At 36.4% G+C, this 25,759-nt stretch overlaps 1 protein-coding gene across 10 annotated transcripts in view; it reads left to right on the forward strand.

The window, feature by feature from the left end:
- prkcab (protein kinase C, alpha, b) overlaps positions 1 to 25,759 on the forward strand; it is a 624,299-nt gene that overhangs the window by 266,055 nt on the left and 332,485 nt on the right. For 9 of the 10 annotated variants that reach the window (XR_015481356.1, XR_015481355.1, XR_015481354.1 and 6 more), the window contains 4 exons: positions 2,453 to 2,544; positions 9,603 to 9,665; positions 12,844 to 12,982; positions 22,996 to 23,076. The exons of the other annotated variant lie outside the window; for it this stretch is intronic. Coding sequence is in view for 4 of the 9 variants with exons in the window: in XM_087245281.1 (XP_087101407.1) it covers positions 2,453 to 2,544; positions 9,603 to 9,665; positions 12,844 to 12,982; positions 22,996 to 23,076 (375 nt within the window). In the remaining 5 variants the exon portion in view is untranslated. The remainder of the gene's footprint in view (positions 1 to 2,452; positions 2,545 to 9,602; positions 9,666 to 12,843; positions 12,983 to 22,995; positions 23,077 to 25,759) is intronic. 10 annotated transcript variants of the gene reach the window in all.

Raw genomic sequence — 25,759 nt, forward strand, 5'->3', positions numbered from 1 at the left:
GAAAAATCTCTGACAGTAAAATGATGCTGCTTTTTCTGTTTCTGACATACATTACTGTGCAAACGTTTTAGGCCAACAATAAATCTGTTGTTTTACTAATGGTATAACTGGGCTCCAAATTGCGACCATTTTAATCGCATATGCGCCCAAAATTTTATCTATCCGACCTCAAAATGTACACATTTTTTTTCTCCACCATCAAATCCCTTCCGGGTCCCCGTGAAGTCCGGAGCTCATTCTGACTGAAATGCTGTTGAAAGGATTGTGCAGAAAACTGCAGAAAAGTTGATTCACAGTTATCTGAATCATAAGCTGTCTTTCGATTGTCAGCCATGGCTATATTTTTTGTTAAATAAATAATGACGCTTTGTGAGTTTTTTTTTAACTGATATGTCCTGATATGGAAACTCGTCAAATCCAACAAGGTGTTGTAACTTGTTCACATGATTGTATATTAGGATCCTCCATAAAGAAGATATTAAAATATCACATTACACTAGTAGTGTAACTACTTACTAGTAGTGTAGGTAAACAATAAGAGCATTTTTCCAAACTAGCACTGCACCCTAATGCAAAGTGCCTGATCAGCTACAGCTTCTACTAAGAAAACATAACTTTTTAAATATTTATTTTGGGGCATTTCGCCTTTTATTGACAGAACTATAGGTAGATATGTGAAGTTGGATAGAGAAGAGAGACTGGATCGTAAAGGTCCATGATCCAGGATTCAATCTCGGGGCCCCCGAAGTCAATTTGCGCTACATAGTATGTCTGCATACTAACCACTAAGCTATCACCGCCAACTGAAAGCCTAATTTTTGATCAGTAATGTGCATTGCTGAGCAGTTCATTTAGACAACTTTAGAGAGGGGATTTTTCTTTTTGAACCCTCAGATATTCAAATAGCGGTATCTCTGACAAATATTGTTCTATCCTAGCAAACCATACATACAAATGGAAAGCCTATTTATTCAGGGTTTCTCTCAGAATTAGGGTCTCTGGGTCAGCAAATATTGTAAGTATTATACATTTTTCTTCCAAAATCTTCAAAATCTTTTCATTGTGTTAGATAAATTCATTAAACTCTCCGTTTAATGTTTGACATAGAAAACAGCACAAATAAGCAGTGTTTGTATTGGGGGTTTTGTATGTGCCGGACAGGAGAATCTCCTCCAGGAACCCCAGCAGCTGCTCTCAGTGAGGGCATCCTGCTCATGAATAATCCAACAGATCCCAGCATGCCCTCGCTAAATATTCATGAGCTGCATGCAGACAGCAAATCAGCCATCATGTCCACTCGCATTTCACTCCAAACAGCATAACTCCCTGCGGGTTTATCAGTTCTTAAACACAACTGGTGTCAGAGGAAGGTGACACGGAGGAATAATTCACAGCGCATCGGTCTACGGCAGCTGAATTAGTCCAAAACACACAGTACTTTTTGCGGTTGGACCTGTTTTAGTACGAATCATATTCTCACCACAAACGAACCGCTCCAGGGTTCGTTTGAAAGCGTACCAAGACCACCTCTTCAAGCAGGTCTCGGTACGGTTTTTTGGTCCACTTTTGGTGCGCACTCGAGTACGATTGCTGCATTCTCACCTGCCCAAACGAACCGCACCAAAAGGGCAAACGAACTCTAGTGCGATTCAATCGAACTAAATAAGGCAGGTGTGAAAGCACCCTTAGTTTGTTTACAAATGTGCAGTGTTTTGTTTTTAGGAAAGTAGGTTATACATAAATCCTATGAGTGATTTGTAGAACAAAAACACTATTGATTGGATTTAGTGAAGGGTTTGGTCAGTGGTTTGCTAGCTGCTCTGTACGACAAGTGCTGTCTTTTGCTGGATGTGTACAAAAAGGATGTGTATCTGAAACGTACAACAAATGTACCCAAAGTAATGTATTTCAAGTTCACAAAAAATAGACAGCGCCCTCTAGTGGATTTGTCTTCCGAAACCTAGAGCAACATATGTTATGTTTCACAAAAAAAAAGTAAGCTGATGCACATATTTCCAATGATCCTGAGCTGAATACATGCTAGTGACAAGAGCACATTACGGTCAAGGGAATCAATTTGCGGACCATAAAGTGGATGTAAAAGCTTAAACAGATATATGAATTTCTGTCCCAATGTTTCACTGGCCCAAAACTTTCTGACACTGCCTCTGAATTAGCAGGAAGTCCTTACTGATGAACCCCATTACAGAAATGCTGTCATTTTTAGGTAATGTATTAGTCAATGTGCATGTTTGGGATGTGAATGTAATCGACTTTCTAATTTTGAAGGAAATAAAGGCGCCAAAAGCTGGTCACTAAAGTGTCTGTTACAGAGTGTCTTGACATATCAATGGCATTTAAGGACAGTAGATGGATTGATTCAGTGCTAAAAACAGGGATGTGCTTGATATTTTCTGCACCTGCACTATTTGTCTCATTTGTCTTTTGTCAGGATCGTCTGTACTTTGTAATGGAGTACATTAACGGCGGAGACCTGATGTATCACATCCAGCAAGTGGGCAAGTTTAAGGAGCCACAAGCTGTGTAAGAAAATGACCCACTTCTTACTAGCAGTCAAAACACACAATGAGTACAGACTGATCTCATTAGTCACGCTGTTCGTCCACATGTCGGTTTATACAAACAGTCTTGGTGTGACTATTTTTTGGAGTAGAATACTAATGTAAAGCACACTAAAGTAAAGTACTACTGATAGTAAACTGTAAAGGATCTGTAAATAAGCAGTTTTCCATATTTTGTGATTCATTTTTTACTTATGCTTTTGAATTGCATTATGGGACCTTGATTTATCTTCCAACAACGTTTAGGACCAATCCCAATTCTTTCCCTTAGCACAGGGGTGTCCAAACTCGGTCCTGGAGGGCCAGTGTCCTGGAGAGTTTAGCTCCCACTTGCTTCAACACACCTGCCTGGAAGTTTCTAGTATATCTAGTAAGATCTTGATTAGTTAGTTCAGGTGTGTTTAATAAGGGTTGGAACTAAACTCTCCAGGACACTGGAGAGCTTGTTGCGACATATGATGACGTGTGCGGGTGTTGTAGTGTTCTCCTTTTCCTTAGGGGTCCATATAAAGCCCTTCCCCTTCACACTCTGTTTCAAGGACCAAGGGGAAGGGGTAGGGGTGTAAAAATTGACTTGAGATTGGTCCTTAATCTTGAATGATTAAGTTTAAGATTTTAAAGTAGTATATTTTCTGGGTTGACATTGTATATTACGGCAGGGGTTCTCAACCTTCTTCACTTCGGAGCCCACTTCTTTCTCTGATCAATTTTTGAAGGCCCACCTATGAAATGCTCATATATATCTCCCCAAATTGATTGTGTGTGCCTGTAAGTCTACGAGCTGAGATTTAGGGCCCTGTCATACACCCGGCGCAGTGTGGCGCAAGGCGTGGCGCTGTAGTCTTTTGGTAGTTTCAGCTTGGCGCAAGAGTCGTTTTGAGGCGTTTCGCTACGCTGTTTAATTAGCAAATGCATTAGCGCTCATTTGTGTGCCCATAGGCGTTCTGGTCTAAAAAGGAAGGCGTTCTGAGGCGGACCGCTGGCGCGTCGCTATTTTGAGCAACTATTATAGATTTTTCATTAGACCAAAACTAACCCGGTCTAAACTCCGGCGCAGAGTTGCGCCTCGCTTACGCACTGCTTAATACGCACAAGAGAGCAATAGGCAAATATCTTTACATATGAAAAAAATTAAATATTTAGGATATATATAGGATATAATAAGAATAGATATAGGATATAAATATAAATGATTAAAATATTACAAAACATTATTTTCTAGCCTACATAAATATGAAAAATCTCTGCTTTTATGTCTTCTTCATCTCGGGAGGCTTTTTCAGTTCATTCATAACAATTTGCTTTTGTATAATGTTATTATTATTAGCAGTATTATTTAATATATCCATATTTATATTTGTTTTATTAAAAACAAGCTTAGATTTGCCCACCTGTCAGGTTTTAGACCATATGGGGCACAGCATGTGTTTTAGGATATAACTCAGGTTTTTGAGCACATTTTGTTATTATTGTTCATTTATTCGTTTGCTGGAAATTAGAACTGAATTTAGAAATAGTTTTGAAACTAATATTTGCGCTTAACAAACAAAATTATTTATTTATAGACTAATTGATGTCTGTGCGTAAAGGTTTCCCTATCCAAGAGCGAATGTGAAAGTAGATCAATTATCTCTCATTCTCACGCAGTAGATGCTCTGTTTAACAGTTTTCTGTTAAAAAACCTGTTATCTGTTAACTGTTTGCTTGTGAAATGCTCATTTTTTCCACTTAGACTTACTTTGCGTCCTGTAAATAGCGAATGCGCTCTTGGCGTGACATAGCTGACTCTTAAAGGGAATGGGAGATGAGACTCTAATTGGTTTATTCTCAGATTTCCTGTCCTTAAATTAGCAAAAACGTGTCCTGACACGCCCTGAAAGCCTTTGCGCCCTGCGTTTTGCGCTCTGCGCATGGAACCGTCAAAATAGAGCCCAAAGAAACTCCTGCCCGCAAATAAATATTCAATCACTATGCTCTAAAGTTAATTCCATACTTTAACATGGTGAGCAGCGGTGAAGTGAGGCAACAGAACAAGGAAGCGCTGGATTTCTTACCACACCGGCGTGTTTCAAATCTGTGGTGTGAGCACATTTTGGTTTTGCCGTTGAGTGTAGTGCCAATAAAAGAAAAAACCTTAAAAAAAAATGACTGTGTGCAAGCATTATAGCCTACTCAAACGGAAATACTTCCAACATGACTGCACATCTGTGGCCCCATCACCTAGCAATATTACTTTCTGAAGGCAGGATAGCAGAGAAGGTAATAAAGTTCTCCAAATAGCAACAATCCCTCGCTGAATTCTTCCAGCAGACATACCCAACTGGTTCAGAGAGACACATAAAAATAACAAAGGCAGTGCGGGTGTTCATTGCTGAAGATTTACTGCCATTTTCAGTGATTGGAGATGCAGGCTTCTGTCATCTTATAAAAGCACTCGATCCGCGTTAACTTACAGACTACCGTCTCACACTTTTTTTAGCACCGAGATAATTAAGATGGTTTATTTATGTTTACTGAATTACAATTATGTTTATTTGAAATGGCCAGTTTATCTTTATTAACTTCACATGTATGTTTATTTTCAAAGTGTAGGATTTTATGTGTTCCCCAGTATGTACATGGGCTACCAGCAGCTGTGAGATTTCAGTGTTAATTTTTTATACAATACACTAGGAACTACTGTACTTTTCTTGGCTTTAAAGTAAAATAGAGTATTGCAATAAACAGTTTTTTATTTTTTTCTCCTTAACCTTTTATGGTTCCTATTGCCTAAGCATAGAATAACAAAAGAAAAACGCGTGTCAAGCCATCAGAACCGAGGTATGTATTGAATTGTAGGTATGTAGGTATAATTGTTGTATATATATATATATATATATATATATATATATATATATATATATATATATATATATATATATATATATATATATATATATATATAATTGTGTATATTTATTTTTTAAAAACATACACAGGTCAACAGCGAGATTTCAAAATATATAAAACACGTACAGGACATTTATTTGGACAACTATGCAGATATATTAAATAGTTCACTCAAAGAGAGATTTAGGGCCCTATCATACACCCGGCGCAATGTGGCGCAAGGCGCAACGCAATAGTTGTTTGCTAGTTTCTTGGCGCAAGAGTCATTTTGATGTTTTGTGCCACGCTGTTTAAATAGCAAATGCATTTGCGCTCATATGTGCGCCCAAAGGCGTTCTGGACTAAAAAAGAAGGCGTATTGAGGCGCATTGCTGGCGCATTGCTATTTTGAGGAACTTAAATAGAAGGTTCAAATAGATCAGATCGAAGCCGGTCTGTTGTCCAGCGCAGAGCGCGTCAGTTGTGTGTCAGCAATATGCAAATGTCTTTACAAATGAAAAATAAATAAAATATTGAAAAATATAAATATAGGATATAATAAGGATATATAAAGGATATAAATATAAAGGATTAAAATATTACAAAACATATTATTTTCTAGCCTACACAAATATAAAAATTATGCTTTCATGCCTCTTCATCTCAGGAGGCTTTTTCAATTTATTCATAATAATTTGCTTTTGTATAATGGTATTATTAATAGCAGGATTATTTCTTATATGCTAGATTTGCCCACCTGTCAGGTTTTGCACCATATGGGGCACAGCATGTGTTTTAGGAAATAACTCACACTTTGTTATTATTGTTCATTTATTCATTTGCTGGAAATTAGAACTGAATTTAGAAATAGTTTTGAATCAAATCTTTGCGCTTAACAAACAAAATTAATTAATTATAGGCTAATTGATGTCTGTGCATATAAGGTTTCCCTATCCACGAGAGCGAAAGTGAAAGTAGATCATGAGAAGGCCTTATCTCTCATTCTCGCGCTGCAGATGCTCTGTTTAACTGTTTTCTCGCTAGTGAAACATTCAGTTTTTCCACTTACAAAGTCCGTCGTGTAAATAGCAAATGGGCTATGGCGCAACGCTACTGACTCTTGTAGGGATTGAATGGGAGATGAGACTCTGGATTGGTTTATTCTCAAAACACACCTGTAACTCATTAAGAAAATAAGCTCAACCCTTTAAGACCATGCGCCGTGGTGCAAAGCAAATTTTTCCGACCCTAAATTATCAAAAATGGATACCGACACACCCTAAAAGCTTTTGCGCTCTGCGCTTTGCACTTTGCGCATGGATCATCAAATTAGAGCCCTTAGATTTTCACTTCACGCATAGTTTGTGAATGAACAGACTTAAGTGCAATTTCAGACGCGATCATGAGGCTGTTTTTGTGCAGTTTGAAGTTATTAATCTGAGAACAGGAGAAAGAGCATTGCTTTGATCATTTTAATATAGCATATTAATAATGATATAACGAAAGCCACGGCCCACTGGTTGAGAATCCCTGTATTACGGTACAAAATGCCTGTACATTTTCTCTTATTTTATAGTCTTGTTTCTCTATATATTATTTCATATACATTATATTATTTTAAACAACAGTACTGTATTGTCAATAAAAGTCTCTTTGTTTAACTCTAGAGAATTGTCAACATCCAAAAGTCGACAGAGCAGACATGAACGTCCCATGATGCAATTCACAACAGTAAATACAGAAAAGACACAAAATATCAAAACTGTTTAACAGTTATTTTTTACAGTGTATTAAGCACTGCTAACTTAAAAACCTTCTGAAGCAGCCCAATCTCACGAAGAAACATAACTATTTACGTATTGTCAGAAAAATGGCTAAGTTAAACAAAATCATGCAAGTTCATTTGTATGAAAACATATGATTTTTTTTTAAAGGAGGCTTGCCCCAAAATCCTACATCTAATCCCAACTATCATTGGGGGTTGAGCAAATTGTACTTTAGTAAATCGTTCATATGAATTAGCCACTAAGTCAAAAAGTTATGAATAGCCGTGAGATTGCGTTGTTTAAAGAAGCCTAAAAAGGTTTAATGAATTTATTTATCCATTCATTTATTCATTCATTCAGCAATTAGGTACACTCAAAAAATGACTTATGCTGCTTGTTTAAACTACTTATTAAAAAATAACTTAAAACAACATAATTCTTAAGGTTTATTGGGACAACTTAATTGCTTTATTTTCAGTTCACTTAGATTTATACAAATGATTTATACAAATGAGAAAGTTACTTTATGAAATTGTGTTGGGACGACATGAAGGAATTGCGTGGAATCCAGCATTTTTTAAAGTGTACATCTGACATTTGCAATTCATTTTCATTTAAAATTATTTAATATTTGGTTATCCTGTCAAATAATGACTTAAAGGCTGTAATAATTGTTGTTTTGTAGACTCTATCACCAGTCAAAATTTGGTTTATTGTTATTATTTGTATATTAAGCACAGCATATTGGCTTTCTACATTCTATAGAATGACGCCAGATCATTCTGAGCCATTCTGAATTGTAATTCCCTAACGCTCAAAAAAAAAAAATAATAATAATGAAATGAAAAAATAAATAAATAAGTAAATAAATAAATACTTGGTTGTCATAACCCAATGTTGTGTCAACTATTGACAAATCTAACATTACTTTATTTATTTATTTATTTGTTTGTTTGTTTGTTTATTAAAGGGATAGTTCACCCCAAAATTTTATGTTACTCACTATTTACTCACCCTTCAAGTTCCAAATATTTCTGAGTTTTGTCTGTTGAGCACCAAAGATGTTATGAAGAAATCTGAAAACCTTAAAAACCGGCAACCTTAAAAAAAAAATTTGTACGGAAGTCAACTTTCAAAGGTTTTCAGCATTCTCAAAATACCTTCTTTAGTTATCAACAGAATAAAGAAAGTCATGCAGGTTTAAAACAAGGGAAGGGTGAGTAGGTCCATTGTCAACAATTTGTAAATTACTCAGTATTTGACTGTATTTGAACTGTATTTTACTGTAGGACAGTTATGCAGTTATGTTACTGTATTTTAAAGTTGCATTTTGGAAATTACTGTATATTTTACTGTGAAGACATATAATACTGTAAATGCATAGACAGCTAGATAAATGGTGCTGTAAATGTAAATACAGTATTTTGCTGTAATGGATTTACAATAAATTACAGGCAAACTGCTGCCAGTAAGTTACTGTAGATTCTACAGGCTATTGTTAACAAGTGTAATGACATAATTCTATTATTGGTGAACTATCCCTTTAAATTTAAATGACTCAGTGGTTGGGTTTGTCCATTTTTAATCCAGTATTGGGTTACAACAGCCCAGCATTGTTTTTGAGTGTATAAAAATCAATAAGGCAAAACATGATGAGGATTTAAAAGCAGACGTGTTTTATCATCTGTTCATTTTTAGAAATGTCTTACATCAGAGTTGCTAATTACTTAAATAATTACCTAAATGAACCCCTGTAATTAAAAGAACAGAGTGAATTAAAAGCTGTGGTGACACTTTAACAATAAGGTTTAATTTGTTAAAATTACATGATGCATTACCTAACAATAAGCATTCAATTTTCACTATATAATTAATGTTTTAAAACTTTCAATTATAATAATCCATTAGCGAATTTCAAAACTAACATTAATTAAAATTATTGTATGGAAATAATGTATAGCAATGCAAAAAATAAATAAATAATTCGACCACACACACACACACACACATATATATATATATATATATATATATATATATATATATATATATATATATATATATATATATATATATATATATATATATATATTCCACAAACAGAAAGCTCTAAACAGAAAGAAACTGCATATAATGAGGGAATATATGAGGCTGGTGATCATAAATAGAGCTGTTCATGTTAATATAATGTATGCCTGCGCTCCGACACCACACCATTCTCACCTTGTCAACAGAGGCTAGAAACGTTCAGGCACTGAACAAAAGCACATTTGATTCCTTTGTTTCTTGTAAGGACTTAAATAGCACTCTGAGAATGAAAAAAACAGTCTATGACACGTTTGTGAATGTGTGATGCTGACTGATGCTCACTGTGCTGTGTTGATAGATTCTATGCGGCAGAGATTGCAGTCGGACTCTTCTTTCTTCATAGGAAGGGAATTATTTACAGGTGAGTGGATGAAAGCTTTTCATCCTTAAAGAGATATCTACCCACAAATGAAAATGTTTACCATTTACTCAACCCCGAGTGCTTCTAACCCTTTATAATTTTTCTTTTTACTGCTGAAAACAAAAGATAAAGAAAAATCATTAACTTCCAGTGGTTGAAAAAAATAATAATATGGGTGCCTTACTGCTTTTAAGTTAATAATCTCATTTTTCTCGTGAAAGAGCTGGGATGTAACCCCGGTGTTCTGGCCAAAGTCCCTCTATCGGCCCTTACGATCATGGCCTCCTTCCACCGAATTGGCTCTATCTCTCCACTCCACCAATAGCTGGTGCGAGGTGAGTGCACTGGCGTCGTTGTCCTGTGGCTGCCGTTGCATCATTCGAGTGGATGCTGCACACTGGTGGTGGTGTGGAGAGACACACCCTCCCCCCTCCTCATGATTGAGAAGCGCTTTGGGTGTATGGCCATACACAATAAATGCGCTATATAAATACACATTACATTACATTACAATAATGACATAATTTTGTTTCGGGTAAACTATCCCTTAAAGTCCTTGCTCTACACTGAACTAAAAACTGTAGCAGATATTATGGATGCCTTCACAATAAGCCATTTACAAGGTCTTAAATATTAAATAATACAGCAATAACATCTATTAATAACATCTTTTTTTAATCTATATACTTTCAATGTCCATTAGTTTAACAAAAGAATCACCAGTTTGACCTGAGATGCCCAAAGCTGGGCCCACAGGCCAAAGTTGGCCCATGATAACATTTGATTTGGCCTCCCGTCCCATGCCTTTAATAGAGACAGTCATTTTTAACGCAATCTTTTATTTGTTTGTTTTATTGTTGAGCTACACAAAAGCAAGCTTGGATTAAATGTTTTAACTAAATTTTGTAAATAAATCAGATTTATTTAAATGGAATTATTTGTTTTACGTGTAATAAGGTGATTATAAAATGTAGTATATATATATATATATATATATATATATATATATATATATATATATATATATATATATATATATATATATATATTTATATATATATATATATATATATATATATATATATATATATATATATATATATAATGCATTAGTTAATATAATTAACTAATACAATTAAATTAATGCGTCAATTTATTTTTTAAAGGTTGTTTTAAAAAAATTAGGAAATTAGCCATGGCAACTTTGTAATGCAGTTTGGCCCCCAGCCCTCAGCTGTGTTTGTTTTTTTTGGCCCTTTATAGGAAAAAATTTGAGCACCCCTGATCTAGACTCTCCAAAAAGTCATATATATTTTTTCAAACACCAAAATATATAATTTTTTTTAAAGATGAAATTAGATAAAAGTTAAATCCCAAAAATGTTTTAAAACCACAATTCATATATGCAATGATGCAAAGTAACATTTCTTGCCCAAAAGTGTAGTTTAAGTTAAGAAAGTAAAAAGTAGTTTGAGTAAAGAGTAGCCTTTAGGTACATAAAAGTAGTGAGTAGTAAGTATTATGCTTTGGAAATAATTCCATCTTATACCCTCCAGATAAAAAATGTAGAGTATTTTACATCAGTGCCATTTTCTTTCAAGTGTGTTTCTGAGTGTGAGTTAAATTATTTGTCACTCATGGATTATAAATTGAAAATGTTTGAACACATTACAGTAATATATATACCTATAATTGGGAAAAAAAATAAACAAGTGGGCTAATAATTCAAGGGGCTAATAATTATGACTTCAACTGTGTGTGTGTGTGTGTGTGTGTGTGTGTGTGTGTGTGTGTGTGTGTGTGTGTGTGTGTGTGTGTGTGTGTGTGTGTGTGTGTGTGTGTGTGTGTGTGTGTGTGTGTGTGTGTGTGTGTGTGTGTGTGTGTGTGTATATGTACAGTTGGAGTCAGAATTATTAGCCCCCTTTTGATTTTTATTTTCTTTTTTAAATATTTCCCAAATGATGTTTAACAGAGCAATGAAATTTTCACAGTATGTCTGATAATATATTTTTCTTCTAGAGAAAGTCTTATTTGTTTTATTTTGGCTAGAATAAAAGCAGTTATTAATTTTTTATAAACTATTTTTGGGACAAAATTATTAGCCCCTTTAAGCTCTTTTTTTCCGATAATCTACAGAACAAACAATCGTTATACAATAACTTGACTAATTACCCTAACCTGCCTAGTTCACCTTATTAATCTAGTTAAGCCTTTAAATGTCACTTTAAGCTGTATAGATATATAAAGAAAATATAAAGTAAAATATTATTTACTGTCATCATGGCAAAGATAAAATAAATCAGTTATTTAGAAATAAGTTTTTAAAACTATTATGCTTAGAAATGTGCTGAAACAATCTTCCCTCCATTTAACAGAAATTGGGGGAAAATATAAACAGGGACGCTAATAATTCAGGGGGGCTAATAATTCTGACTTCAACTGTATATAAACCAAGCTCCTGTAGCATTGATAGAATACATGCAGTTTGTAGTTGTGTTTGAAAACAACATTCTGTAGTCCATTTAACTATTGTTTAAGGACACTTGGTCAGAAATAGCAAAGAAATCTGCAGATTTTTGCCTCTGAGGGTGTGATGTTTTTGTCACATGCTTGAGGTATTTGGCCATTCATAGCGCACTAAATGCAACAGTAATGTACAGTATGTGGAAAATAATGTGCTTTTTGAACAAAAGGTACAAAATAATGTTCTTTATAGTAATGTCACATGGCCTCTTATATGCTATTAAACTGTCATCTTCCAGCCACACTAATATATCTTTATTCTAGAGCAGTAATACCCGAATACGATGAAAATGAGACATCAAATGAATACGAAAATAGAAATTGGAGCGTAGCTGAAAACAAGCCATTACCTGAAGTAAACAGCATTACTCAGGGTTCAGCAGGTCCTGAAGCGCAGCATAAATGTTGCTGTGAGTCTGTGCGGAGAGTGAGAGGGGCTGTTTCTCGCTCGTCCCTGTAGGCCTCGGCGTTCAGCTCACATTAATCATGCTCTCTGATGATGAAGGCTGAGGTCGACCTGACCTCGCTGTTTTACTGCCCAAAAACACACACCACTCACTCAATCACTCACTCACTGTCCACATCTGCCTTCAGCTGCTTGTATCTGAGCTCAGCTTCACACACACACACACACACACCTGTGTTCTGTCCTCAGAGATCTGAAGCTGGACAACGTGATGCTGGACTCCGAGGGCCACATCAAGATCGCAGACTTCGGCATGTGTAAGGAGAACATGTATGAGGGAATGACCACTCGGACCTTCTGCGGGACGCCGGATTACATCGCCCCAGAGGTGAATGTTTCTTAATGAACTACATGTCCTCCCTGGTAAGGATTTCGGTCTTAAAAGGAGGGGTAAAGTAAGATGTATGGTGTGTGGATGTGGCGATGTGTGTGTGTCATTTGGACTGGGATGTGGTAGGAGCCAGGATGGGGTTGGGGTTAGGGTAAGGAGAGAGGTGGGGGTTGGGTGTGGGAGAATGGAGTGGGGTTGGGGGTTAGGATTAGGGTTGAGGGTGGGGTTTGGGGTAGGGTTTGGGGTGGGGTTTGGGGTTGGGGTTAGGGAGGAGGAGTTTGGGATGGGGGTAGGGTTTGGGTTAGGCTTAGGGTTGGGGTTAGGGAGAAGGTGGTTGGGGTTAGGGTTAGGGTATAGGGTTTCACACACACACACACACACACACACACACACACACACACACACACACACACACACACACACACACACACACACAATTTAGTCTATTCAATTCACCAATAGTGCATGTCTTTGGATTGTGGGAGAAACCAAAGCACCCGGAGGAAACCGGAAACCCACATCAACACAGGACACATCAACACATCAACACATCAACCCACATCAACACAGGAAGAGCATGCAAACTCCACACAGAAATGCAAAGTAGCCTAGCCAGGACTTGAACCAGTATATATATATATATTTTGTAATATGAATATTATTTGGTTAAACTTTATTTATTAACTGTATTTAAATGGTACAATGCAAATGCTTTAATTATTTGGATTGGCTTGCAACTGGTTATTGGATAGCTGGAAGACGGGTGTTTGTTACACAGAAGAGCAGCTGCCGATAGCCTCACTGTAATTTGCTGTCTATAGCAAAACCCACAGTGATATTGACCTGCAGATTAGCACTGTGACATTTCCACTAAGGTGTGTCAGCTTGACATCTTGACGTGTGAGTGCGTGCGTGCGTGTGTGTGCGTATGTGGGAAGAGAAACGCAAACATAAACATGCCGTACGATAGATTTCACACCACACAAGCAGCTTTGCTTCTCAAGACAGTGTGTGTGTAAGTGTTTGTGTGTGCTTGTAAACATTTTGAGGAAACTTTCATCTCGTTTTATTGCATTTAGCTGCAGATTTCTTACAGCTTTTTGAGGTTTTTTCTTTAATGGATGTTTTCAGCTCATGTGTCATGGAAGCTCCTGCTTCATCTAATCCCTCTCTTATTGATCTCCTCATGACTGATCAATGACCAGGACATTCATTTAAACGGAGACACTATAACATTTTAAATCAGACATCATTTTAGAAGGCAAAACCAGTAATAATAATATGTTTATCTGAATAGACTGAATGCTAAATTCAGATAACAGATAGCAACACTAATCAGTAATGATTTTTAATCTAGAAATGCATTAATCCCACTAAACATGTTATATAGATGACTTTAATCTAGACAGCACTAATTGTGTCAGCTATTGTTGGTATCTGCTCTCCTTGGTCTCCATATTGGACACTTGGGGCCCTATCATACACCCGGAGCAGTGTGGCGCAAGGCGTGGCGCAATAGTCTTTTGGTAGTTTCAGCTTGGCGCAAGAGTCGTTTTGAGGCGTTGCGCTACGCTGTTTAAATAGCAAATGTATTAGCGCTCATTTGTGTGCCCATAGGCATTCTGGTCTAAAAAGGGAGGCATTCTGAGGCGGACCGCTGGCGTGTTGCTATTTTGAGAAATTATAATAGATTTTTGATTAGACCAAAACTAACCCGGTCTAAACTCTGGCGCAGAGTTGCGCCTCGCTTACGCACTGCTTAATACACACAAGAGAGCAAAAAGCAAATATCTTTACATTTGAAAAAAATTAAATATTAAGGATATATATAGGATATAATAAGAATAGATATAGGATATAAATATAAAGGATTAAAATATTACAAAACATATTATTTTCTAGCCTACATAAATATCAAAAATCACTGCTTTTATGTCTTCTTCATCTCGGGAGGCTTTTTCAGTTCATTCATAACAATTTGCTTTTGTATAATGTTATTATTATTAGCAGTATTATTTATTATATCCATATGTATATTTATTTAATTAAAAACAAGCTTAGATTTGCCCACCTGTCAGGTTTTAGACCGTAAGGGGCACAGCATGTGTTTTAGGATATAACTCAGGTTTTTGAGCACACTTCGTTATTATTGTTCATTTATTCGTTTGCTAGAAATTAGAACTGAATTTAGAAATAGTTTTGAAACGAATATTTGCGCTTAACAAACGCAATCATTTATTTATAGACTAATTGATGTCTGTGCGTAAAGGTTTCCCTATCCAAGAGCGAAAGTGAAAGTAGTTGCATTATCTCTCATACAGTTTTCTGTTAAAAAAGACTGTTAACTGTTTGCTTGTGAAATGCTCATTTTTTCCACTTAGACTTACTTTGCATCCTGTAAATAGCGAATGCGCTTTTGGCGTGACGCAGCTGGCATTAAAGGGAATGGGAGATGAGACTCTTATTGGTTTATTCTCAAAACACACCTATAACTCATTAAGAAAATAAACTCAACCCTTTTAGACCATGCGCCATGGCGCAAAGCAGGTTTTCCCTTCCTTAAATTAGCAAAAACGTGCTCTGACATGCCCTGAAAGCGTTTGCGCCCTGCGTTTTGCGCTCTGCGCATGGACCGTCAAAATAAAGCCCTTGGTCTCAGTAACGTGTAGCCTCTGATTTGGGATAGTTATTAAGTAGACTATTCTCTTTACCATTGCAATACTCAGATTCTATAAGCAAAAGCCTTGTGGATTATATACAATCATACAATTGTGGTTTAGGATTTCATACCAACACACACACACACATGTTTGTTGTTGTGATTTGTGGGGATATTCTATAGATTTCCATAGTTTTTTTATTCAACTGTATTTCCTATTGCCCTACCCCTACCCTAAACCCAACCCTCGCAGGAAACTGTGCATTTTAACATTCTGAGAGAAAAAAAAAACTTAATCTGTATGATTAATAAGCTTTTTGAGAAATGGGAACATCAGCAACGTCCTCATAATTCAAAATTGCCTTGTAATACCAGTGTAATATCAGTTTCATTATACACACATGTCCTGATATGTCATAAAAACACGACCACACACGCGCACACACATTACTATGAATGCTGTCCAGCCAGAGGTGTGTCATCACAGCCCTGAGCGTCTTATGAATGTAAAGAAGGTCCATTAGAAACTCCAGCACGTCTGCTTCCTGACAGAGCCATTTATTCCTCCTCAGCCAATCACACGGCAGCCTTTATATTACTGCAGATGGGATTTCATTTTTGGCAACACAATGAATCTTTTATTTTGGAGCAAACAGTCCCTCTACCTGACTGGCATGAGGAGCATTTGTAGTTGGAGGCTTTTCAAATTTGGTTGTTGATTTAAAAAGGTAAATCCAAACAATAAAAAGCAATTGTTTATGAAGTTTTGTAGCAACTCCAAATGATTACCGAATGCTTCAAAGAGTCAAATTATAAACAAGAAATACACAGAGTCTTTTTATTATTTGATAATGTGTGCTAAGAACACCTGCATACTAGAAAGATTTATTTCCAAAAGATATGAGTGATAAAATGTACTCGTCATAATAGAAGTGTGAACGCCATTTATAGTTCCCCTTGGAGCACCTTGAGAAAGGTGATGCTATTCAGTGTTATGATTTACAGTAGTTTCTACTGAAACAAGAAGATCCTTTTTTTTTTAAAGGGGACCTATTATGCAAAAATCTATTTTCTAAGGAGTTTAAACACAGTTGTGTGGTAACAGTCTGTCAATATAACCAACTTCTAATGATAAAAGTGAAATAATTATATATTTTTATGATCGCAGTTGATAAAAACAGTCTGCAGAAACACTTTGATTGACATTCTCCCTTTGTACGTGTCATCAGAGGGGGAAAGCTCCGCCCATTAGTGATGATCTCTCCTTCATTAGCATAAGACAATAGTCTTGCTTTTGAATCTTCCACTACCACTATACTGACACATAGGCAGTTGTAGCTCCGCCTTTTTTGAAAAGGTTGGGATCTCATTTGAATTTAAAGTGACAGTCACCAAAATGGCACACTTAGGTTCGATGCCTAAAAGGGGCATTTCAAAGAATTATTAAACATTATTTGTGGAGTATTTTTAGCTAAAACTTCATATACACACTCTAGGGCAGTGGTCACCAAACTTGTTCCTGGAGGGCCGGTGTCCTGCAGATTTTAGCTCCAACCCTAATTAAGCATTTCTGAACATGCTAATCAAAGTCTTACTAGGTATACTTGAAACATCCAGGCAGGTGTGTTGAGGCAAGTTTGAGCTAAACCCTGCAGGGACATCGGCCCTCCAGGACCGAGATTGGTGACCCCTGCTCTAGGGACATTAGAGATGTATTTTACATCTTTTAAAAAGGCACATAATATATCCCCTTTAACCAACAGTGTTTGGGAGTGATGGGAATAATGGCGCTATAAATAACAGCGTTACTAATGGTGATACTTTTTCCAGTAACGAGTATGATCACGCTACAGTAATTACTCTTTCCCCCGTTACAACGACGTTACCATTTCTAATATTAAAATGCGTGTTACTATAATGGAGAACATTATAGTGATGGAGAACATTCGAGCAGCATCTCTCTCAGTCATAGGACCTCTCTTTTTCTGGGGTGGGTGTGTGTGTTCGGGAAGGGTCACATAACCAACCAGTTATGATGATTGGTGTGTCTGTGAATGTGGTGTAACTAAGAACGTGATGACTGGCTTAGATATATATTTTTTCGATCATTTGCCAATCGGAGGCAGAGTAGTGCGGATGTTCACACACAAGCACACGAACAGTCAGTCGCACACACCAACGACCAGGAGGCAGAACGATGGCAAATCCAACAAGTTCAAAGGTAGAACTTGCAAACTGGAAATATAAATGTTTATGTATCGTGCAACTTATGCACAGGAAAAGAAGAGTCTCTTTGCATCGGTGACAAGTTATTCTAATAAAACGAAGCACTCAACGTCGTCACATGCCGCCACAAAATTAGTGGCTACGCAGGTGATAATGTGAGCTCTGCTCCCATTGGAGGAAACGAAGCCACGACGTCAAAGCAAATAAAACTTAATGTCTTCACCGCAAACACTTGTTACTCAGACAGAATTAAACAAAATAATATCTAGATATATATATCGTTGAGGACACACTGAAATTGTCTCTCGCATTGTCCCACTACAACAAAAATAGTGAAGATCAGTTTACAATGTTTTATATTTATTTTATAGTCATTTGACAAATTAGATTTTACGATAGTAACGCAATAATAACTATATAATATGACTATATAATTACTATAATTCTAACTATAATTGCTATAATTAAATAACTATATAATTACTATAACTATAACTAGTAACTATAATAATGACTCTTTTAAAGAAGCATGCCCAACACTGGTGTTTGGTTTATATTACAGACTGACAAAGAGGTAAGAACAGAGTTGAAGACAAAATTATTTGCTCTCTTATAAAAATTTGATGTATTTTTCAAGTATTTCCCAAGTGCTATGGTCTGCTAAGGTCAATATTAATAACCCCTTACGATATATATATATTTTTTTTCTGATCGGCTACAGCATAACCACCTGTTGTGCAATGACTTGCCTAATTAACCTAATTTGGCTAGTTTACCCAATTAGCCTACTTAAACCTTTAAATTGCACTTGAAGCTGAATATTAACATGTAACAAATGTTACATGCTGTCATCATGGCAAAAACAAATAGAAATTAGTTATTTAAACTATTATGTTTAAAACTATGTTGAAAAATCTCTGTTAATCAGCACCTGGGACATTTTTAAAAAATAATTAAAATTTCAGAACATGGCTGTATATCTTCTCAATGTGAATTTTGTTGTTGTTTTGGGGCATACCATATCATTGTAATGATGAGTGGGACAACAAGGGACAGATCCAAATGGAGTTCAGGAGCAGACAGTAGCATATACATTTATTCATTCATTTTCTTGTCGGCATAGTCTCTTTATTAATCTGGGGTCGCCTCAGCAAAATGAACCGCCACCTTATCCAGCAAGTTTTTACGCAGCAGATGCCCTTCCAGCCGCAACCCATCTCTGGGAAACATCCAAACCCACATTCACACACAAACTCATACACTACTGACAATTTAGCCTACCCAATTCACCTGTACCGCATGTCTTTGGACTGTGGGGGAAACCGGAGCACCCGGAGGAAACCCATGGAGAACATGCAAACTCCACACAGAAATGCCAACTGAGCCGAGGTTCTAAGCAGCGACCCAGCGACCTTCTTGCTGTAAGGCGACAGCACTACCTACTGCGCCACTGCCTCGCCCGACAGTAGCATATAGATAATCAAAAAAGTAATAAAGGCGAAGGGGTCAAGACAGGCAGTAAAACAAACATAAGCAGTAAAAACAAACAAGAGTCAAAAACACGACTAGGCAATACAGGAAAATACTTACGCGATGTGTGAGTTGTGTGTATATATTGCATGTGTCCGAGTGCCTGTAATCAGTAGCAGACCTGAAACCGGTGTGTGGCTGCAGGACATGACGGGAAATGTGGTTCAGGTGAATGACAATGAGTGTTATCCTGATATCCGCGAGGGCTACATTGCTGGTGATCATAACAAATATCATAACGATTACCTATTTATCAAACATTTTAATAAAAGCCAAAAAAAAAACTATTTTTATAGATATCAGAGGGACCTAAATCCTTTTACACAAGCATTTGTCAGCGTATACTTCTGCTTTATTTGTTGATCTGATATCTTTGTTTTCTGACTGTGAAACAATGGTTCAATATATGTTGTTGACAAAAACAGTTAGCTGTGTCAGCGCCCATACATGTTCATTTCTGTAAACATATTTCAAGTTCACAGTAGTCTCTTAAGAGGACATACTACAGCTCTAAATATATATAGTAGTATCGTAAAATATTGAATTTATATGTTATGCCAATTCTACATTACCTGGTAACCCAACCACTATAGTAACTATAGTATATAGTATAGTACACATGTACCAATATTGTAGTTTTCTAAAACTATATGGTATTATACTACAATACACCACAGTTTACTGTTGTAAAACTAAAATATACTACTGTATTTATTGCAATTTATCAGTTCACTATAGTTATTAATACAGTATATCGTAGCATTAATTAACAGAAAAGCAGATAAGATGCAAAGTTGCCATTTTAAGGATAGTTTGCCAATAATGGTTAAAACGATCATTTTGCATACTGTACTTTTGTTTGTGTGCTCATTCTGATGTCTTTGATCCAAATCTCACACTGTCTTCGGAAACAAAGTAGTCTGTATTGAACATCCTGTGCACAGACAAATGCTAATGAAGAAATGACCGGATATATCGACCTTCCTGCTTCTGAAAACAAGTGTAGCCACATGAACAGATCAATAGTTTAAATTAGCTCTTGGTGGAACAGTTGGTGGAAGATGACTTATGTGCTTTCTGTCATTTTACTGACAGTAAGAGAAGTCACATGAAAATAGGAAGAACATTAAACATGAAACATTAAACACTTTGGTCATTATCATACACCTGACGCCATGTGCAGCACATGTGTTTTCTTGCTATTTTTAGCCCAGTGCAAGGTATCATTTTCACATTTTGCGTCACGTTGTTCAAATAGCAAATGCATTTGCTGGAAATTAGAACTGATTGTAGAAATAGCTTTGAAACAAATGTTTGTGCTTAACAAATGAAATGACAAAAGTAATTATGCAACGGAAGATTTTAACCTTGCTCAGATGTTCTTTAATTTTTTTTCTCACTAATGAAAAATTCTATTTGTTTCGCTGTCAAAATACGTCATGTAAATAGCGAATGGTGCAGCTGACTCTTAAGGGTAATGGGATGAGATTCTGAATGGTTCATTCAAGCCTAAAACACACCCATAACTCATTAAGAGACAAGCATTTTAGACTATGCGCCTGGTGCAACAACTATTTTTCCTACCCTTAAAGAGACAGTTAATCTAAAAATGAAAATTCCCTGTTCATTTACTCACTCAAAGGTCACCCAGGATGTAAGTGACTACTTTTTCTTTAGTACAACATGAATCAACACAGTCCTTGGTGATTTATTTAAAGGCAGTAAATGGTGATAGATTTGTTTTTAGATCAAAAGTAAGCTAATAATAGTCTTCAGATTCTTATTTTCCCTTCATAAGATCTTAATGTGTCATGTGGAGCCAAAGCTAGGTCCACAAGGAATCTGGGCGCGCAGAAATCTGCAGATTTGAGTTTATTTATTTACTCGTGTACATGTGTGTAAACTTATATTTATACAGTTTTTAAATTAATTTCAACTATAATATTGATTAATATGTAAGTGTTCATTTGATTTATTTACAATACAGTGCGTACAGTAATGTTTTCTGTCTTATAGTAGATATTTTATATGGGAGACTTGCTTTGTTTACCAAATAAGTGGATCTAGATGGATTTGCATTGTAAACATTAAATACAAGTTTAAGAGATATTATATTTTATTTCAAATATTACGTTTTAGTTATGATACTCCCAAAATCCTTCTGCATAATTCCGCAGATTATTTACAAAAATCTCTGCAGATATAGCAAAACAAAAATCTCCAGATTCTGTATGGGCCTACCCATAACTCATTGATTCATTCATTTGCTTTTTGGCCTAGTCCCTTTATTCATCAGGGGTCGCCACAGTTGGAATGAACCGCTAACTTATCCAGCACATGTTTTACGCAGCGGATGCCCTGCCAGCAACAACCCAACACTTGGAAACACCCATACACTTGCAATTACACTCATACTCTAAGGCCAATTAAGCTTATTCAATTCACCTGTACCGCATGTCTTTGGACAATCAAAATAAGGACAATCATTTCAGACCATGCACCTGGTGAGACAACTGTTTTTCCCATCCTTAAAGAGATAGTTCATCTAAAAATGTAAATTTCCTGTAGATTTATACTCACCCAAAGGTCTCCCAAGATGTAAGTGACCTTTTTTTTGTCTTGATTCAACACAGTCCTTAATGATTCGTATAATAACAGTGAATGGTGATAGTTTTTTTTAGGTTAAAACTAAGCTAATAATAATGTTCAGATTCCTACAGGGGCTGATTGTTTCCTTTAACAAGATCTCAATGAGTCATTGGGAGCCATGGCTAATGATTTGAACTTGTTTGTATGTGTGTATTTTAAATCTAAAAAATTATCGAAATTTACTAGCATTATGTATGCAACTAGAAATTGTATTGAAAACCCTTTACAAAAATAGCTATTATATATGAAGCTATTATTTATGAAACTTTTAGTTTTTTTTTTTGAGAAATAATTAGCTTGTCTATATATATATATATATATATATATATATATATATATATATATATATATATATATATATATATATATATAAAGAAAAGCTAATTATTAAGATACGTGAAACATTCTCTTTCTCTGTTTTGCCAAACTCTTATTAACTTCCACTGTGATTATACTCACTCATTTTATATATATATATATATATATATATATATATATATATATATATATATATATATAGACAAGCTAATTATTAAGAGTTATTTCTCAAAAAAACTAAAAGTTTCATAAATAATAGCTTCATATATAATAGCTATTTTTGTAAAGGGCTTTAAATACAATTTCTAGAGCACACATGAAGAGAAAGAGCCTTTAAAGTGTGACGTGAAACATTCTCTTTCTCTGTTTCGCCAAGCTCTTATTAACTACCACTGTGATTATACTCACTCATTAGTGTGCTGAGTATGTGGGTGGAAGTGGACTAGTGAGGGGAAAAAGGCAATTATTACAGCAAATGGTTAAAAATAGCTGCGCGACTTAACACCCCCGTGAGCTGTAATAAAAAGTGCATTGTGGTCTTGACAAATGAATGGAGATTGAAAGGAGATTGCCGAAAGAGAGTGAATGACGAGACCGAAAATGATGCTGATTTGCTCTTCCTCCACAGATTATCGCCTATCAGCCGTATGGGAAATCAGTGGACTGGTGGGCTTACGGTGTGCTCCTGTACGAGATGCTGGCGGGGCAGGTAGGTGGACGTGTGCCGAAAGTTTTTCATTTTCGTTTTCTGCGTAGTTCTCGAATGCGTCAGACCTTTTCTGAGCGCTTTGAATAACTGTGATTGCAACCCCGTTGTGATCAGCAAAGGCCACTGAAAATCACATCTCTGAGCTGCAGAGCATGATGGGTACAGCTTACAAAAAAAGGAAAATAAATACCTGAGACGTTGCTTTTCACAAAGTGCTTCTGATGGAGAAAGATTTGTGGAGAATCTCCTTTCTGGATTCAGTACAATGTCTGGCAAGCATGTTTGTTTACATTGTGCACAATAAATGTTTTGAAACTGCATACCATTTTCAAAGTATAGAAACATTTTTATGGACACTGTTATAATCGTCAATGATCTAGCATTTGTAGATGGCTGGAGAACTACATGTCTGCCACTTTACCGAACCATAAATCCCATCATTGCCAGCAATCACACACCAGTTCTAGATCACCCCATAATTTCGCAGACACAGCTGCAGATAATCCACAGACACACTCATTCTTTGTTCAGTATTGTGCCTTGTTCCATGTTCTTGTTTCCATGTTTTGCTCTGTCTGCTTTTGATTCTTAGATTGTTTTTTGGATTGTGTTAGTTTCAACATAGGCTCATTTTGAAAACAAAGCCTGATATATATTTCTAGAGATCCCGAATAATGTAGCCAGAGCTACGTTTGGCTGCATTTCTTCTTTAAAGGGCACCTAGGTTACCCCTTTTTTCAGATTTAATATAAGTCTTTTGCGTCTCTAAAATGTGTATGTAAAGTTTCAGATCAAAATACCCATCAGATTTTTTATTATACCTTTTATAAGATGCTGTTTTATACTGATTTCCAGCAGGGGGTGGTTTTGTCGTACTGCGCCTTTAAGACGAGTTTTTCCCGCCCACTTTCTCGCCCACTACATGCCTCCTCCCTCAGCTGCGTCAGACAACAGACAGACTTAAAGGAAGAAGGTCTCACGTAGCGTTTGTGAGATACTACAGTAAGAACTAACCTTTACTAATCAGTATTGTGAAGTTGCATTGATGAGTCACACACAATATCGTTACAAAGTTAACACACACACACACACACACAGGCAGGCAGACAGAGCGCGCTTAGCTTAGTTAAGGCTAACCTCAAGTGCTTTGTGGATATCTGTTATGCTAATGTACAAAATAAACCTAATTTAACTTCCACAAACCGGGATTGAAGCGTCTTCTTTTATAATTGTTCTGACACGTGGCTGTGCTGATGAAGTAAAGCTGAAGTAAAACGCTGTAATTAATTACACACATATTCTGTTTTAAAACACTTTAAACATGTGAAAGTTACTCTTAATGACATTTGATGATGATTGCTGATCCTAGCGAACAGAACAGACCTTTTATTCTCGGTTGCTTTGCGTATCTCTGTCTGGTCTTGTTGACATATACACGCGACTACCGGAACATGTTAATGCGCGCAGCTGTCAATCAATTCGGTGGGCTGGTGGATCGCACACCTACGTAATGGTGCGATCGATTTGAAAACAGCTCCAATTGGCTGACCCTTTTTTTTGTAGTTAAATTGAAAAAAAACGACTGGGTGTGTTCATATCACCCCAGTATGACGGTCTATACACTATACCAACACACAGATCTGTCCAAACAGCTTGAAAAGTAGATTTTTTACCATAGGTGCCCTTTAAAACTAACGATACGGGGTAGTATGATGCTGTTTCATTTCTTGCATTCCCCCATGTGGACAGCTTTAACCGCTGTTACCAGTTTGTCCGGTAGCTCGGCATGTACGCTGTACGGACTTGAGATGCAGAATGGATATCACCGTGACAATGGAGTTTGTCCGGTGAAGAACAATTCCAACAAGCAGATAAGACAAAAACAAAAGCCAAAAAATAAAAATAAAAATAAAAAGTCAATAACAGAATGAAAATGTGGTAAAATCTGAAAACGTGGTAAAACTCAGGTGAAAGCTTTTCTTTTTCTAGATTGCTCTCTTAAAACACTGCGGTTGGGATTAGGGAAGTGGGTGGCTGGCACAATTGGTGCTTTTTTTAAAAATAACTATTGTTAGGGTTAAGGAAAGGTCAGTCAACAGCAGCAGATTTTTATGACAACAGCAGGCGTGAATGGCAATTGCAAGAGAAAACTCGTTCACAGCAGCCTCTGGTGGAAACCAAGAATTGCAAAAAAACGTAGCTCCTGGGACATATTTTGCTCTCTCCAGAAATGTATACAGGGGTACGTAATCTGAATGAGCTTAGGTTGGATAGCTTTCTGCCTGCCCTGACCTTTGCCTGTCTCTTGGATTACTCTATTGGATTGCCTTCACTATTAATGTTTTGTTCCTGTTTTGACCCCTGCCAACTGACTGTTCTCTTGAACTAAACCTGCACGTGAAACTCTAGATAAGACAAAGCAAAACATGGGAACAAGGACATGAAACAAGGCACAATACTAAGCAAAGAATAAAACTGTAGTCACACAGCACTTTCCATTCATACTTCTGCACATGACCTGTACAGAAATTTACAATATGGACCAATCGCTTACCTTTTAAATGTATGCTTATCTTGTGTAAACCTGCCCCTTTTCACAGTGCCATACGACAGAAATTTGCATGGTCAAACTCGGCATGAGTGTGTCTGTGGTACTTAAATAGTCCAAGAAATCAGTAAGCGT

This window comes from Danio rerio, chromosome 3, assembly GCF_052040795.2.
Source record: "Danio rerio strain M-AB ecotype USA chromosome 3, GRCz13ab, whole genome shotgun sequence".
NCBI classification, from domain to species: domain Eukaryota; kingdom Metazoa; phylum Chordata; class Actinopteri; order Cypriniformes; family Danionidae; genus Danio; species Danio rerio.